At 46.2% G+C, this 18,054-nt stretch overlaps 1 protein-coding gene across 4 annotated transcripts in view; it reads right to left on the reverse strand.

The window, feature by feature from the left end:
* lekr1 (leucine, glutamate and lysine rich 1) overlaps nucleotides 1-18,054 on the reverse strand; it is a 71,271-nt gene that overhangs the window by 40,040 nt on the left and 13,177 nt on the right. For all 4 annotated transcript variants that reach the window (XM_048264108.1, XM_048264110.1, XM_048264109.1 and 1 more), the window contains 2 exons: nucleotides 5,538-5,657; nucleotides 1,306-1,469 (listed from right to left, as the gene is read on the reverse strand). In XM_048264108.1, the coding sequence (XP_048120065.1) occupies nucleotides 1,306-1,469; nucleotides 5,538-5,657 (284 nt within the window). The remainder of the gene's footprint in view (nucleotides 1-1,305; nucleotides 1,470-5,537; nucleotides 5,658-18,054) is intronic.

The raw sequence follows: 18,054 nt of genomic DNA on the forward strand, positions 1-18,054 counted from the left end.
TTTTTAATATATATACCTCCAAAGAGCCACACCTCGTAAGGGTGAGACTGAGGTGAGCCATGTCACCTGAGAAGGGTTGGGCATCACACAGCCAATTACCACTGAGTTCATAACATTCAAAAGACAAGTCAGCTGAACAGTGCAAGTTCATATCAACAATGGACTTCATATCAACAACGTTCACAGTTCAATGCAGGCTGTAGACTGCAATGTACTTCTCATTAACAGTATTGAAATCCCTGTCTTTTGTGGTATATAGTTTTTCACAATTGCTAAAACACATTTTTTGATACCGTCCACCCTTTTCTCAAAATTCACCCCCATTCTCAATGCTTTATTTTAACTTTTTTTTATTTCTGAAATCGTTTTGCTTTGTTTTGTTTTGTGTTTTAGATGCAAAATGCATTTATTGTATTGCAAACAATGAAACTTTCTCCTGGAGCAATTTGGGCTGCCCTGAAAACTGTGTTGTGTGTGTAATGACTGCTCAGAAGTGTTTTAATTTTGACTGCTTTGTGAATGATTTGCAAAGGTTGTCACAGGTTTTGTGAATGTAGTTTGAGATTTGGGGTTTGTGTTTACAGTGGAAGGTTTAAAACAAATAAGTTTTAGCAATTGTGAAAAACTGTAACACTATGGATTATGGAACATTATGGATCAGTTACCATAGATAATGTTCCTTAATATCACTTCATCACAATGTACTTAATGATAACAGCGGTCAAAGAACAGTCTACGGTAAATGATCAAATAGTTTTATGGATGTCTGACTACGTCAAAACTCAGCTCTCAAAAATGTTTGTAGAGATTGCATGTTTCACTAACACACTTGCTGACATCAGCAAGATGCACACGCATGAAGACAAACATCCTGACACACACACACACACACACACACACACACACACACACACACACACACTGACTAGAGACAGAACCCAGAGAGTCCTCTCTGAGGTCCATTAGAGTAGAGTAATCATATCGCCTCCTTATCATTACATAGCAATTATCTCAGCGTTGGGGGGAACAGGCTGCCCTCTGTGATAAATGCACTGGGAGATTTTGTTCCAGCGCTAAAAATATATTCCCTTCTATTTCCACTGCAACCATGTTACTATGATACCATCTTCACTAAATGCAGGTTTCATACGCCTCAAGCAAAGACCAAACTCTCCACACAAATTTGGGTTTGGCAGTTGAATCAGTTAAACCTGTCAATCTATAAACGCTTCCAGCCTTTGGCCTATGTGTTTGTTTGTGTGTTTTTGTGAGTGTGTGTGTCAGTTTGCGGTAATTAGTTCTCACCTGCCATTGCAGCTGTACTGCTTTGCACGACCTTGCCATTCTGATCTTCCCAGAATGCTTTGAGGTGGCTGAGGTGAGTCCGTAAGGTCTGCAACTCTTGATGAGACGAACGCAGCACACAGCCTGACCTCAGCAGAGCCTGCTGCTGACGCTTGCACCTCATACTGAAATAAACACACACACACACACACATACACACACACACACACACACACACACACACACACACACACACACACATAAACACACATATACACACACATATACCTACACATGCCTGCCGCCCCGCACACCTCTAACACACACACACACACATAGACAGGCAACTTTAGAGTTTATGCATCAACAAGGCTAACTGATGACCCTACATTCATATTTGCATGTCTATCTGCGGTGCAAACTCTACACTCTGCCTTCACTGTGGGAACTTCTGGGGAAACAAACTCAAAACCAAAGCAACAGCGGAATGGAAAGGCTCCAAAAGCCAAGCTGTGAGAGTGGATGGCGTGTAACCTTTAGGGCCTGTAAGATCATGCTGATCCCGAGACCAAAGGGCCGCCTTCCCTCCCCAACCTCAGCTCTAAAAGCACAGCGGGCGTCTCATTAAAGTCTTACTGGAGTGGAGTATGACATCAGGTCAGGGCAGCAGCCGGAGAGCAGAGCGAGGTATAAACACACTGAGCGCCACGCTAAGTGTCCCTGCCACCACTTTAGCCCGGGAGAGAGGGAGAGAGGGAGAGAGAAAGGGAGAGAGAGGGAGAGAGGGAGAGAGAGAGAGAGAGAGGAAGCGAGAGAGAGAAAGAGGGAGAGAGAGAGAGGGAGAGGGGGAGAGAGAGATAGAGGGAAAGAGAGGGAGAGAGAGATGGGGAGGGAGGGGTGAGGCAGCCCCGCACACTCCGACAGCCCTGGGAGCATTATTACACAAACAAATCCACAAACGTACACACACACACACACACACACACTCACTCACACACCGAGCGACACACACGTGCACTCCATACACACTATACACACGAGCGTCTCCCATGGCAACCCATCAACAGAGCGCTGGTGAGTGTGATATGCCCTGGAGTGTGAAGCGCGAGAACCAAGACAGAGGGAAAGTTGTTTTCCTTTAGAGGAGCGGATAATGAGAGCGAGGCAGTGGGCAGAGCAATGCAGCAAGGCAGCAAGTAAGTGACACCACAGCACCCACTGCCCTCATTACTGCACACACACACACACACACACACACACACACACACAGACGGAGAGCGAGAGAGGCAGACCTGAAGAGAGAGAGATGGAGAGAGAGAGAGAGAGAGATGGAGAGAGAGAAATGGCGAGGAGGTAGATCAAAGGCAGGAAAGTTTTATAAACAGGCACTGAGAGAATGAGACAGAGAGAGAGAGAGAGAGAAAGAAAGTGAGAGAGAGAAAGGGAGCGACAGCAGTGGGGGAAAAGATGAGCTGAATGGCCGTAACATGCTCTGCTCTGGTCCTGTGCAGCTGTGTCCCTCTCCGGCCCGGAGCCGCTCCACACCCACTGGCCTGCTTCTTCAGGACCCAGTCCAGCCCAACCCAACCCACTTTCCCCCTCAGCCCTCAGTGTCCTCCCTCTCTCCCTCCCTCCCTCTCTCTCTCTCTCTCTCTCTCTCTCTCCATCTCTCCGTAGCGCTGCTCCAGTTCTACCCTCCAACCCCTCTGTGCTCCTCTCTGCCATGCTATGTCTGTCTGGCCTGTGAAGTCCCTCTGGTGAGTTGGGAGCAGTGCGTCTGGCCCACACATGGCCTGCTTTTGATCTTAGTCCGTACGTATGTGTGAGAGAGAGAGAGAAAGAGGGAGAACGAAGAAAGAGAGGGAGGGAGAGAGAGAGAGAGAGGGAGAGAGGAAAGGCCCTGGCTCAGCTTGCCTCTGACCTGTTCGCTTCTCCTCTGTTCCCCAGCACTTCATGGGGGCTGCCCAGTCTCACCAGGCCGTCCAGACGGATGACCTCATAACATCCATCCTCATTAATCGCCATGCACGCATAAACTCATCGCTCTGTCTGTCTGCACGTCTGTATGTCTGCACGTCTTTCTGTCATTCTGTCTGTCTACCCTCACTCTGTCTGTTCGTCAGTCTTTCCTATTCTACCTCTCCCAGTTCCATGCAGGAGATTCTACACAGACACACACACAGACACAGACACACACGCACAGCTTAATGAAGCCACAAGCTGCAAACTGCTGGGGAGTAGCCTGCAATCACCTCTGATTTGTCTGAGTGCTAGACCTCACGCGATGGCTAGCTATCCCAACACGCATACAATCCACACACACGCACATGCACATGCATGCACAGAGAATGTGGAAGGCTGGAGAATGTTGAAGGCTGATGTAGCTGAAGTCCTAGCAGGGTGAGAGGGAGATGAGTCCTCGTGAGTGTTGACATGTTTCATCTCAGGCTTCTCCATGTGCTTTGAGGTGAGGCTGGAGTCAGATAGATAAGAAACTCAGGGGGGTGAGGATGGGGGCGGGGGTCTGGATTAAACTAGAGGGCACATAAAATTACACCACATTTCTGCAATCATGGCACTGTGACCCCCCTAGGGCTTTCTCTCTTTCTCCTTCTCTCTCTCTCCCTTTCTCTCTTTCTCCTTCTCTCTTTCCCTTTCTCTCTCCCTCTCTTTCTGAATCTCCACCAGTGGCCTTGTCAGCTGTGCAAAAGAGGTCAAACGAAAGAAAGAGAGAGAGAGAAAGACAGCTCGAGACGAATAGAAAGGAAAAAGTAAGCGAATAATTTGAGGCACCATAAAACATTACTGCCTCTGCCAGCCGGGTCTGAGAGGGTGAATCGAGAACACGGAATAGAACATTGAGTAACTCCAGGAATGCAGTCTTGACGGCCCATCAAGTCAGAGCGGCCTCCACTCGCCCATAACGCAAAAGCAACTTCATTATTCATCTTGAGCGTTCGAGAGATGACAAGTGTCACAGGGGCAAGTAGGTCTCTCTGTCTGCTATGATTCCCCTTATTACACCTCTCCAGACATCTGCCTTCATTTTCCATTCCTCTCGCGCTCTCCTGTTTCCCTCGTTTCTCACGCAGCGCTCCATATTTATCTGGCCTTGTGCAGGTGGGAGAGAACAAATAAAACCAGAAAGACTAATATGTCTCTCTGTGGAAAAGCATGGAAACAAGCACAGAAAGGTGTGTTTGTATGTGTGTGTGAGAGAAAGAGAGACAGAGAGAGGGAGAGAGAGGGAGAAGGGGGGGCACATGTGTTTTTCCATCAGACAACATTAATCAGTGGAATGGCAGAGAAGTATGGGAGATATAAGCCCTAAGTCACTGTCTCAGTGTGCGTCTTATTGGTGAACTGACATCCGATTGCTGCAAAGCCTCACATGCTCACAAGTGCTGTTTACTGAGGGATTTAATAACGACAACAAATACAAACATGTAAGCACACATGTACTGCCACATACAAACACACACACTCTCACTCACACACACACACACACACACACACACACACTCACTCACTCATTCACACAACACACTCGCATGTATCCAGTACACACTTGTATGTAGTCCACACAACCACTCCCCTCATCCTCTAAAATGGCCTGTTTGCTCAGAATGCCGTGCATGTGCCCAGTGTTGACAGCTATATTGGGACAAGGCGGGCTAGCACAGGTGTTTTTGTACCAGATCATTTTCCAGTCCACCCAGTCATAATTCAAACAGATACTCGCTGCTTTTCCTACCGTCAGACACACTCAATCATGCCACGCAAGCCATTGTTTACCTCCCCAAGTGAGTGGCCAGCAGCTGACACGGAGCGCAGCGTGGCCAGGGCTGTGGCCTTGGCACCAGCCCACTTTCCGCTTAGCAAGCCATGGAAAAGTCTTTGTGTTTTGTCCCTGCTTATTCACATGGAATGGAGTGGGAAAGCAGTGTGGATGCTTACCACGATAGGGTGTTTTCTCTGGTCCCTACACACACGCACACACACACACACATAACACATGCACACACACAAACACACACACACACACACACACACACACACACACACACACACATAACACATGCACACACACACACACACGCACACACACACATAACACATGCACACATAGTTGTTTCCCATCTGTGCTTTTCCTGTCATGCCATTAGCACAGATGCTACTGTGGACACATCACGCCAGACAGACAGTCTCTCACTCTCTCTCACACACACACACACACACACAAACACACATACCTGAGTGTCCGTCGTTGGGCCTGCTCGTGGTCCAGCTGTCTATGGTGGAGATCCCGCTCACCTCTCACCAGCTCCAGCGCTTGCGTCACCTCAGCCAGCTGTTGGCCCAGAATCCTCTCCCTAACAGGACAAGAGAGCGAGGGAGGGAGAGAGAGAGAGAGAGAGAGAAACAATGACAGGGACAGAGGGAGGGAGAGGAGAGAGAAAGAGAGCAGGGGGAGGAACAAGAAGTCAGGAAGGAAGATGGAACACGGTAATTATCAAGGCAAGTCGTTCATAAGTTCCCTGAATGATGCGTGCTTTGGAAAAACTACTCATCACCACATCAACTTTCCAGAAATAAAATGACACACTTTCTCTCTAGCTCACGGCCTCTCTCCAAAACACATCTCTATTTACTGCAATGGCGCTGTCAATCACTTCCAAACCCACAGCATGTCCCCTGTCTGGCCTTTATCTACTGTAGCTACTGTAAGTAGGCATGTTTCACACTTGCTCAGCTGGGACTCATTTTCTTCATGTTTTTTTTTTTTCTCCTCATTTAACTGTAACTTGCTGACATCAACAAAGGAGTTGTTCTCCTAAATTAACGTAGAGGCCAGGTGCGTGTAAATGTGTGTGCATTAGGGTTCCGCCTGAGCGTGAGAAAGAACAAGGAACAGAGGGAAGAGGGAAAAGCCAGAGTCTGTATGTCCTATTTTTCTGTCAGCCGTCTCCGAAACAGAAGTGGAGCGAGGGGAAAAGAGGCGAGGAGATTGAGAAAGTGGCACTGACAGAGAAATATTAACTTTTTTCCTTTTGCATTTTTTCCTGGAAGTCCTTTGCTCTCTTGCTCCATGTGGTGAAACATAGGGCCACGTGAATCGCACTCTCTTCCAGCTCAGCTGCGAGGGGTCCGCCTCCCTCCATCCCTCTCTTCTTCAGAGACAGAGAGAGAGAGACAGAGAGAGAGAGAGAGAGAGAGAGAGCCTGTCGGCGTGTGGTGCTCTCTGCCTGTGAGCTCATGCTTCCTCTATCTATAAAGAGTAGTGGCCTTCTCAGCGCTTTAATCATATCCACACAGCGCTTTTATGCTGCGGTCATGTGCACTGATGTGGAGTGTATGGCGTCCGTGAAAAAGAGAAGGAGAGACTCACAGCCACACTTGGGCAGAAACAAACACACACGCAGAGGCTCACACTCAGTACATAAAAACACCCCAAAATAATCTCACAAAGGCGGTGGAGGATAAAAGCTGAGTGAAAGGCTCCGAGGCCAAAAGACCATATCCCAGAATGCTTTATTTTAAGTCACGTTACCATAATGTTTCATGCTACCATAATTCCAATAGCATAAAACACTTCCAGTCACGTAAAACATCTGCGTAGTCTTAAGGAAACTGCAGTTGTAGGCCCTGTGTTTACCAAAGGAGCTTATCACATGACCACCCGGCCAAACAAAAACACTTTCTCTTCTTCCTCCATTCTCGTCTGTAGGGGAGCACTGACTTCAGACACAGAGAGCGCTAAGATGGGCCCAGACAGACCGCTCAGGCCCCCCAAACCCCACCATTATAGGACATCAACAGAGGGACAGTGCAGTGGACAGGCGAGAGGAGAGTGTCACCATCAGAGTCAAACAAGCCATCAGTCAAGCCACCACTGCTGATGCTGTCTCTGTGCTGAACATGTGTACAGAGAGCCGCACACATAACTGTACCCACATCTACAGCCTGGAGTGCCTGCGCCCCCCTTCACTCCATTTTACAACTGACTCGGAGCTATCGAAGAGCCAATTAAAAGATGACTCCTCAATTAACATAAACACACACACACACACATTTGACCTGATTCTTCTTTTCACGTCATCATCAGTTTCCATTCCAGCCTGGCTCGATTGGCAGCATCAGATTGCCTGTGTGTAGTACTCCACCACACAGGCAGGTACAGTACTGTGAGGGCTTATGGGGGGGGGCTTAGAGACCTTCTGTTTAATTAAGACTCACATGCACTCACCAGCAGCTTATAGCGCTATAGTATCATGACTCCATACATTAAGCTAGGGGCGGAGGAGGCCCTGCTAGACTGCTGTTACCTCACCCGCCATATGGACACATGGCACCGGGCTGAGTTGAGTGGAGCGGAGAGAAGCAGAGCGCCGGAGGACTGTCCATTCATATGCTCCCCCCACGATACACTAACACACTCACACACACAAATGGCTGTATAGACACTCACACGCACACATACACACACACACACACATATACATATGGCTGTACACATACGCATATCTCGCACGCACACAGGCAGACAAACACACAGACTATGTCCCGGCGTCTGTGCCTCTCTCCCACAGCACACACACACACAGACACACACACTCATGAGCGTGAGCCAGCAGCTTACAAGCCTGTGCCCTCATTAAAGCCTGCTCCGCAGGCGAACATCAGCTTACACAATCACATGCACGCACACTCACACACACACACACAGTTCCTTGGCCAGACCTGGAGACGCTTACAGAACTATTGTATCATTACGGCATGCTGGACTTTACATTAGGACATCAGGATTATCTGAGGAACCCCAGACTAAGGACAAACTGGCAATCTGTGTGTGTGTATGTGTGTGTGTGTGTATGTGTGTGTGTGTGTTGTTGTGTGAGTGAAGTGTGCATCTAACCATGAGCGTGACTGTGTCACTGTGTGAATTGGTCTGGCTTCTGAATTAGTCTGGGGAAAGATTACGTGCTTGACTGAGAGAATGTTTTTTTTTTTTTCTGTTTGTGTGTGAGTGTGTGTGTGTGTGTGTGAGTGTGTGGATGAACAAATCTGTCTGAGTATGCCTCATCCTCCTCTTCGTGTTGATTGTGGTGCGTGTGTGTGTGTGTGTGTGTGTGTGCGTGTGTGTGTGTGCGTGTGTGTGTGTGTGTGTGTGTGTGTGTGTGTGTGTGTGAGTGAATAACCGTGGCGTGCTTGCGTGTCCTTCGGACAGTTTGTGTGAATCTGTCGCATGCTCGCATGAAAGGTGTGTCTGCGTGGTAAAGAATGTGTGTGTATATATATATATCTGCGTGTCTGTGTCTGTGTGTGTGTGTGTGTGTGTGTGTGTGTGTGTGTGTGTGTGTGTGTGAGAGAGTCTGCATGTGTTCCTGCTCCAGACTCCCACTGCTTTCCCATCTGTCCCCAGTGGTCACAAAGCCAGATCAGAGAAAAGCCAGCCTGCGGAGGGGGCAGGAGGAACACTCCCTACTACACACACACACACACACACACACACACACACGCGCGCGCACACACACACAACTCTCTCTGTCTTTCTCACACAAACACAAACACACCCACATAAAATAAAGAAGGTTAGCATCATTAAGTGCATGCTTGCCTTCTGAAGACACAAAAACTAACATATGTCCACAACAACCATCGTCATCATCACAATCAGCCCGATCATCATCGCAGCCATCACACTTGTCTTGGAAAACGAGCTGATAGCCGCCCAAACAGCACCTCTCTTTCTTCTCCGGTGGGCTGTGGGGTTTTGTTGACTGGTTGACGTCACACGATGCTCTCGGTTTCAAACTGTGAGGAAAATGAAAGTCTCAAGAGACGCAGCCAGCAGAGCCCCGACAGAGCCCGTCCAGCTGACACGCTGATCCAGTCATGCTTGTCAGCAGCGTGGCGTGCTCACCTAATCAGGGGAAAAGATGCCTTACCGTATAGGTTAGCAGGGAAAAGAGTTCTTGTTTTTTTTCTGTGGACAAGTGCTCAGATGCTCGCTTATTTTGAGCTCTCACAAGCACACAAAATCCCAAAACCCCTCAAAAGTTCCCAAATTGGTTCCATTAAGTTTGATTGCATTACCAATACTACATTTGTCCATACTAGTGGGGACTTTCCTAAATCAACACCACTGCTCTGAACAGTCTACAACCTTCCACAGCTTTGCATCTCAGATCTAAGCCATATTTCCCTCTGTGCTGCTCCATCCATCAAACAGCTCAGACTCTCACAAGCCCGGTTTTGATCAGGAGGCCGTCCACGCTACAAAAAGCTGAGGCAAATTCAAGGCTGGGATCAGCGGCGGTTGCCAACCAGCCCCGACAGAGTGTCACACGGAAGCCCCAGACACACCAAAGACACACCATGACTTCCCAGCAAATATATCATTGTGGAACCTCCGCCTCACATCCCACACACTGATGAGAGAAAAGGCATGTCTAATGAAGCACTCTGTTAACAAGCCTTATATCAAATCCACTCTTTTCATTTCTTGTTCTCTACTGTCTTAAGCAGCCAAAGGCCTTCAGCAATTTATTTTTCATTATTTGAGACTGGGAGTGAGTGCAACTGAGAGTTCACAGAGGAATTGGTAAATTAGTTCTTCCATTAGTAAACAGCAGAGAGAGATCATAATCTGTGTCAGTGCAGGGAATTTAAAATTGCAAACATTACAGTACACACAGTAAGAACAAATAGCTATAGAGTGTGTGTGCATGTATGTCTGGTGTGTGTGTGTGTGTGTGTGTGTGTGTGTGTGTGTGTGTGTGTGTGTGCTTGTGTGTGTGCATGTGCGTGGAGTGTGTGGAGTGTGCATCCTGCGTATGGCTCCCTGTGTTATTGGGATAATTACAGTCATTGCTATGGCATCAGTCATGGTAACCAAACAACATAAAACAAAAACATGATGAGATAAACACAAACACAGAGATGGCAGACAGACCCATTGAAGCATGAAGCACGCATGCACGCGCACACACACACACACACAACCTGACACTCACCACCACACACATGCCTAAGTAGTCAAATTATGGGACCTGGAGATGCAAACTCCTCTAATCTGTCGTTCCTCCTCACACACACAGAAACACTCTCTCACACACACACACACACATTCCTTCCCAGGCTTTTTACAAGTTCCCAGTGTGCCGTGTAAGTCCGAGGCCCCGTCTGGCAGAAATATGGAAATCATATGCATCAGCGCGGCACGTTTCCTTCCCCGCCAACACACGCAGCAGGAGGCTCTGCACAGGTTACTGCGGCCTGGCCCGGGGAGGAATGCCTGGAACCATTTCTGCCATGGCTGCTGCTGCTGCTGTCTGCTGCTGGTGTTTGCTGTTATTATTGTGGCTGTTGCCATGCTTCTCTAGAATCCCACTTAGGTCGGCTCAGCCTCAATAATGTGGTCTCAGCTCTCGAGATTCTCAGAGCACTTTGTCTGATGGATTTTCTACAGTGCTTAGTAACATCATACGGCATAAGTACAGTCTGCTGAAGTAACAGTCATAAATACATAATCATATCAAATATTAATTTTAATGTGAGTCAAGGTTAATATGAGTATTTACAAAATGAAATAGTGTTTTTAGGATTTTTTAGGAGCCAAAAGTCACATATGATAAGAAAACTCTTCATAAAAGAGTGATTCATAGAAAACATTCTATGTGAAGTTGTATTATGAATGCATATTGTGAAGAAGACCTTTTAAGGAACCTCTCAAACTAAGAGCTCCTGATTTATTCCTCTTGAGAGATCTGTGGGCTATCGAATGCATGCGTGAAACGTGATGTGGAAAATGGTGCACAGATAAAGTAATCCATGCACCGAGAAAAGTATTGATTCATCTCCAGCCCTTCCTGTGGAAACAGAACACTGTGAGTCAGGTGCGCAGACCGGCAGCAGCTGCTAATGGGGTTTCCTCCCTTGTCTCCCCTGGCAGAACCGTATGCGCATGCACAGCTGATCAAGTGCATGCAACACAGCAGCAGGGTCGTGGTGTGTGTGTGAGGGTGCCTGTGTGAGCACACGTTTGTGTGTGTGGTGAAACTAGCACTTGTGAACAATGTGCCTCTGTGTGTCCCCTCTACATGTCACTGTGTATTGCTGAGCTATTCATTGGATTATGATACATGATAGCCCCTTCTCTGCAAAGCATTGCATGCATGAGCTCTTTTCAGGAGATAAAGTAAGTAACTATGTGTGCATTGACGTGAGCTCTGCTAAACACAGAGACAGACAGACACAAACACACACACACATGCACGCACACACAAACCCACACAAACACACAGAGACAGACAGACACACACACACGAATGCACGCACACACAAACCTACACAGACCCACAGTTCCCTGCCAGAGGAGTGTCTACAGTTTCTCTTTCTTTGTTTGTATGGTTGCTAACAGTAACAACCATGCAGACGAAGAAAAACAGTCGAATCACTGAATAATCAAATGATCATCCTCACACTTCCACCACATAAACCCCCAACTCACACCCCCTTACACTACATTTCCGTCGCTGCCTACTGACAGGCCTCACAGAAGTTGTCATGTTCCAGCGGAGCCAGACATAAGCGGAGCTGCATGACATATGGCGCATGCAATGCTAACACTCTGCCATTGACAAGTGTGGGAGGGAGGAACATCGCAGGGACTGATAGTGGTAATTATCCTGCAGGTGCACACCACACTAGAAAGGCACACACACAGGGAGGGGGAGTGTGTGCTGTGTGTGTGTGTGTGTGTGTGTGTGTGTATATGTGTGTGTGTGTGTGTGTGTGTGTGTGTATATGTGTGTGTGTGTGTGTGTTTGTATGTGTGTGTGTTTGTGTGTGTGTGTGTATATGTGTGTGTGTGTGTGTGGGTATATGTGTGTGTGTGTGTGTGTGTGTGTGTGTGTGTGTATGTGTGTGTGTGTGTGTGTGTGTGTGTGTGTATGTGTGGGTATATGTGTGTGTGTATGTGTGTGTGTGTGTGTGTGTATGTGTGTGTGTGTGTGTGTAAAATATATCACAATTTATGAAAGGGTATGTCAGTCAGTGTGTATGTGCTTGTTGTATTTGTGAGTGTGGGGCTTGTGTGTGCATGGATGATTTGTGTGTGAGCCCTTTGGTCATTAAGACTGTATCTTATGAAAGGAACCCTTGGCTGCTCGCAGAAAGATAACATTCCTAGATGCTGCTCTCAACAACCTGTTCCAACCTGCTGAATAACCTTTATTTTCACACTAGATAATGTTTCACACAATACACACACAAACGCATGCTTATGTACACAGTCATTACCAATGACTGTAACACACTGAAAAGACACATACAAATGATCTATTCTACGGCATGTGGGAATTGTAATTATTTCAACATGAGAGCTTAGGCAACACAAGGGAGTGAACTTTGTCTTCCACATTTGCACAATACAGTGGGATCATCCTGGAAGACTCTCACGCAGAAATCCCACAGACCTCCCCCATCCCCTGAGGCGCCGAGCATCCCAGAGCAGAGTCCAGCCCATTCAAACAGCTCGGCAGGCGAGTTGCTAAACGCCGCTAAACGCGGAAGGCCCGAGCTGGTGCACACACGTGAACTGGAGTCAAACTGGTGTCAAACAGAATTACCCTCCACATGCCGTCAAACGGCCTCATTATGGCCAAGCGACCTCTAACCCTGCCTTTAGGCACCCACCTCAGGCCTTTAACGAGGAGAACAGGAACGCAGGGATAAGCGGGTAAGGGGGTAAGCGATTCGCGTCACTTCCTGTTAGTGTTGATGAACTGACCGAAGTGTCGGTTAAATAACCCGATTTGTGTCACTGAGCCGGGAGAATCGAGTGCCAAACGTCAAAAACCGACTCACTGTTCCGTTTTCACATTTCATTCGTTTTCACATAAAGAGCAACACTGGCTTGATTGGCTGTGCTCGAGTGTTCTCGTCGCTACTCTTTCATCGTATCGCGTATTAGCGCCTCTACTGGAGTGGTAGTATAATCAGTCAAACTATGATGAGCCTGTATGGCTCTGGGCCTCATAACCGTGGCTGCGAAACGAGTCAAACAGTTCGCTAGGTTCTCTGGGCCTCGTAACCGTGGCTGGCACACGAGTCAAACAGTTCGCTAGGTTCTCGGCAAGTTGTTATCAACCGATCACATAAGCCTTTCTAGTGCAAACTAGATGCTTATATTCATGGAAATTTTATCGATGGGAAAGTATTATATCACATACCTACAAATACACATAGGCCTAATGTTATCTTAGTAGTCATGTTAAATAAATGCTTAGAAGTGAATGACTGTAGGCTGCAGGCTGTCACGAGGTGACAGAATGAGAATGTAACCGTGCAACCGCTGTAGGCTACCCTTTATCTTTACCTTTAAATGTTAGAGAAGTGAATGTTGCTGGCTTCATAGTAGCCTTCTACCACCCAAAACACACCTTCCGAGCAATCATCAAATCTCAAATCATAAGATTCCATCGCATCTGCAGTTTCCCAACCGACCTCCAGGAAGCGATAGCAACACTCTTTACAGTCCTCCGTGTACGTGGTTACTCAAAAAGATTTTTAAGCAAAATCAAAACAGATACTCTACATCTTCTTGCTCCCACTCACTCTAACAGATCACCACACCACACACATTCTAACACACAATCATTAACCCCTAGCCCTGATCCCCCTATCCTAAACCACACTATGGACACCGCTGAATCCACCTCAGAACCCCATCCAAAATCCATCATCCGCCTTATCACAACCTTCTCACATTCCACAACACACTTACATTACACTTTCAAACAACACTTCACGCACCTCCAATCTTCTCACCCCACCTTTCAACACCACAGAATCATTTCAGCTTTACGCAAGAACCATAACTTACAGGATAAACTTATCAGGTCACGGTTCTTCAGGAAACCCCCTCCACAGCCCCTCCCACATGATTCCTTCTTCAAGCCCCAACAGTTCATTACCAACTTCCATTCCCATTGCACAGCCCCAAACACACCCCTTACACTGGACACCACTAATGCAGTTTACATCATTACATGTCACAAATGCCACCTACTGTATATTGGGGAAACAGGTAACACGATCTGCACCAGACTCAAACAACATCTTTACAGTATTTCCCGGAACACACGTACAACCCTTTTAGTTGGCCATTTTCAGGTTCATAACACCACTAACCTTGGCATTTGTGGCCTTGAGAGCAACCCTGGCTGGAGCACAGCGCAAAGAAGGAGAGCATAATCCCTAACCCTAACCCCTTCCCCCAGCCCCATTCTCTAACTCCAACCCTTCCCCAGTCCTTATCCTAACCCCTCCCCCTATCCCAACTCCTAACCTTAACCCAGTCCCAATTCCTAACCCTAAACTTTTTTTATTTCTTTAATTTTTTCCCCTCCCATATAACACACAACTACCCTCCAGCACAAGACAGGTTTTCCCTCACACCAAGCCCCAGTCTGCTCCGACCCAATTGGCCTGTGCACTCTAGGCGATCTTGCCCCTCAAAAGATCCATTTTTTCCTCACCTAACAGCCTGGCCAACTATAGGCCTATATCTAATCTCCCTTTTCTGTCGAAAATACTAGAAAAATAGTGTCCAAACAAATTAGTGCCTTCTTACATATGAATAAAATCGAAGAATTATATCAGTCTGGTTTCAGAGCTCACCACAGTACTGAATCAGCCTTAGTTAAAGTTTTTAATGACCTCCTCATTGCTGCCGATAATGGATATATATCAATTTTAGTCCTCCTGGACCTCAGTGCTGCCTTCGACACCATAGACCATGACATACTACTTCACAGGCTTGAACATTTGATAGGCATTAAAGACTCAGCACTCGCTTGGTTTAGATCATACCTTTCTAACCGCAGACAATTTTACAAGTCCACAATAAACCGTCTATCCAGACTATGGTAAAATATGGGGTGCCTCAAGGCTCAGTACTAGGGCCCCTGTTATTTTGTCTCTATATGCTTCCCCTAGGCTCTGAAATTAGGAAACATGGCATTAAATTTCATTCTTATGCAGACGATACACAACTACCGTATTTTCCGGACTATAAGTCACACTTTTTTTCATAGTTTGGCTGGCCCTGCGACTTATAGTCAGGTGCGACTTATATATGAAAAAATATATAATTGAACATGTTTTTAAATGTTAATTCATATTAACTGACATGAACCCTACATGAAACATAACTGTCTAGCCGCGAGAGAGCGCTCTCAAATGCACAAGTTCTGTGCACTTTCAGTCAGAGATTAGATAGGCTATGCCTGAAGCACATGTGCATACCTAAAGCCTCAAATTATTGTTTATAGCCGGGCCTCAGATTCAGACAAATAAAGGCCAGTAATAATTTTGTTTCAATTTAACTCATAAAATTGGTCTGTGCACTTCTTTTTAAAACTGTATCTTTTTCTCTCTCGTGGGCATTTAATCTGCTGCCGGCTTCTCACTCCACATCGCCCAAAATGCTTGATTGAATTGCATTCTCTACATTTGTAGCTAAATTATTCATGTACCACATCAACATTTTTGTTCAGTGAATCTTTTGTAAATTGCTTTACAATTACTGTCGGGCCTATAGGCCGATCGCCTGGTTTGCGCTTTGGTCATGTCCTTTTAAAACCGCTCTATTTATCTCTCGTGAGCATTTAATCTGCTGCCAGCTTGTGACTCCACATTGCCCAAAATGCTTGATTGCATTGCATTCTCCACATTTTTAGCTAAATTTTCATGCACTATATCAGCATTTTTGTTCAGTGAATCTTTTGTAAATTGCTTTACAATTACCTTCGGGCCTATAGGTCTATGCCTGGCTTGCTTCGGGTCACGCCCCTTTTAAAACCATCTTTTCTCTTCTCTAATGAACATTTAATCTGCTGCCAGCTTGTGACTCCACATTGCCCAAAATGCTTGATTGCATTGTATTCTCCACATTTTAGCTAAATTTTGGTGTACCACATGGCATTTTATTTCAGTGAATCTTTTGCTTTACAATTACACCTTCCGGCCCTCCTCTTGGCTGCCTTCACTCCTTCGTCTTCATTAACATTAATCTTTTTGGCCTCAATAGTCCAGTTACATAGTCTCTGTTTTTGGTTTTTGATTTTGTGAAATACATTTCTAAATAAATGCGACTTATAGTCCAGTGCGACTTATATATGTTTTTTCCCTGTTCATGACGCATTTTTTGACTAATGCGACTTACATGTATACTCCGGAGCGACTTATAGTCCGGAAAATACGGTATACCTTTCCGTAAATCCTGACGAATTAACTCCGTTAGCCAAACTTGACACATGTATAAGAGATATAAAGACATGGATGACAAATAATTTCCTGCTTTTGAACTCCGACAAAACAGAAGTCATGGTTGTAGGTCCTAAAAAGATGAGGGATATCCTATCCTCATCACAGGCTACATTTACTGATCTTCGACTATCCTCATCCACAAGTGTTAAAAATTTAGGAGTTACAATTGACCAAGACCTATCACTAAGTAATTGAGCGTCAGCGTCAATTCTGGCAGGCCAAGTAGTCAAGGCGCTGCTAAGCGCTATGGGCGTCAGCTTATCAGCTGTCAACTCCCTTCGCACTCCCCTCGCTTCTAAATGGCTACATCCAAACAGGGCTTTTATTTAAAGCTGCTTTAGTTATTCCTAACTGCTTGCTGCTCGCATTTATGCAACCCACCTCCTCCCCTGCTCCACCCTGTCGTGTATAACATGGCTTAGACTTTTATGTCATGGTTGCTGCTCTGTTCATATGGGGGAATAGTTTAGCTCGCTCAGTGTTAAACTGTGTGAGCGCCCCCTAATGCTGCTGCTGTCCCCAGGCTCACTGCTCTTTCATGGTGCTCATGAAAGGTCTGGGGACCCCTCTGAGCAGAGCCATACCGCCAAATTTAATTTGTAATATATTCAATAAAATTTCCTAAAGAATTTTTATTGCCTGTCTTGTTCTTGACTTAATGGACCTGACAGAAATCACATAAAACAGATTACCAAAACTTCATTCTATCACTTAAGGAACATTTCAAAGATAAGGAAGTCCTTTATCCTTACCAGACACTGAAAAATTAATCCATGCTTTTGTAACCTCAAGGATTGATTATGCAACGCTCTGTATGCTGGCTGCAATAACACCTGTCTAAAGAGCTTACCGCTTATACAAAATGCAGCTGCTCGCACACTCACTAGAACTAAAAAATATGGCATCTCTACATTGGCTGCCTGTTAAAAGTCGCATTGACTTCAAAGTATTACTTCTAACGTACAAAGCCATTAATGGCCAGGCACCAGAATATATTAAAAATCTCCTAGTCTCATATAAATCGCCCAGACCGCTACGATCACAGAATACTGGCCTTCTTGTAATTCCAAGAATCTCAAAAACGACAGTAGGTGGCAGAGCTATTAGCTATCGCGCACCCCTCCTCTGGAATAATCTACTCTCCTCAATTCGATTAGCAGACACTCTTCCTATTTTTAAGTCTAGACTTAAAACATACCTCTTTACTGCCTCCCATAGTTAGGTATGGTGCGGTGTGGAACTTCACTCATCTCGGGGATTTTGGAATGGACCACCCTGCTGAGTCCTCATGTGACTGGCACCCCAGTTGCGCGTGAGATGGTGGTCACTGACCATACCTGCGCTGGTGTTGACTACCCCTCACCATGCCTTAGTTATGCTGCTATAGCATAGTGCTGTCATGGACTTCTCATGTGCCACGCCGTACAACCCACC

The sequence above is a fragment of the Alosa alosa genome, chromosome 15 (genome assembly GCF_017589495.1).
Source record: "Alosa alosa isolate M-15738 ecotype Scorff River chromosome 15, AALO_Geno_1.1, whole genome shotgun sequence".
In the NCBI taxonomy this organism is placed as follows: domain Eukaryota; kingdom Metazoa; phylum Chordata; class Actinopteri; order Clupeiformes; family Clupeidae; genus Alosa; species Alosa alosa.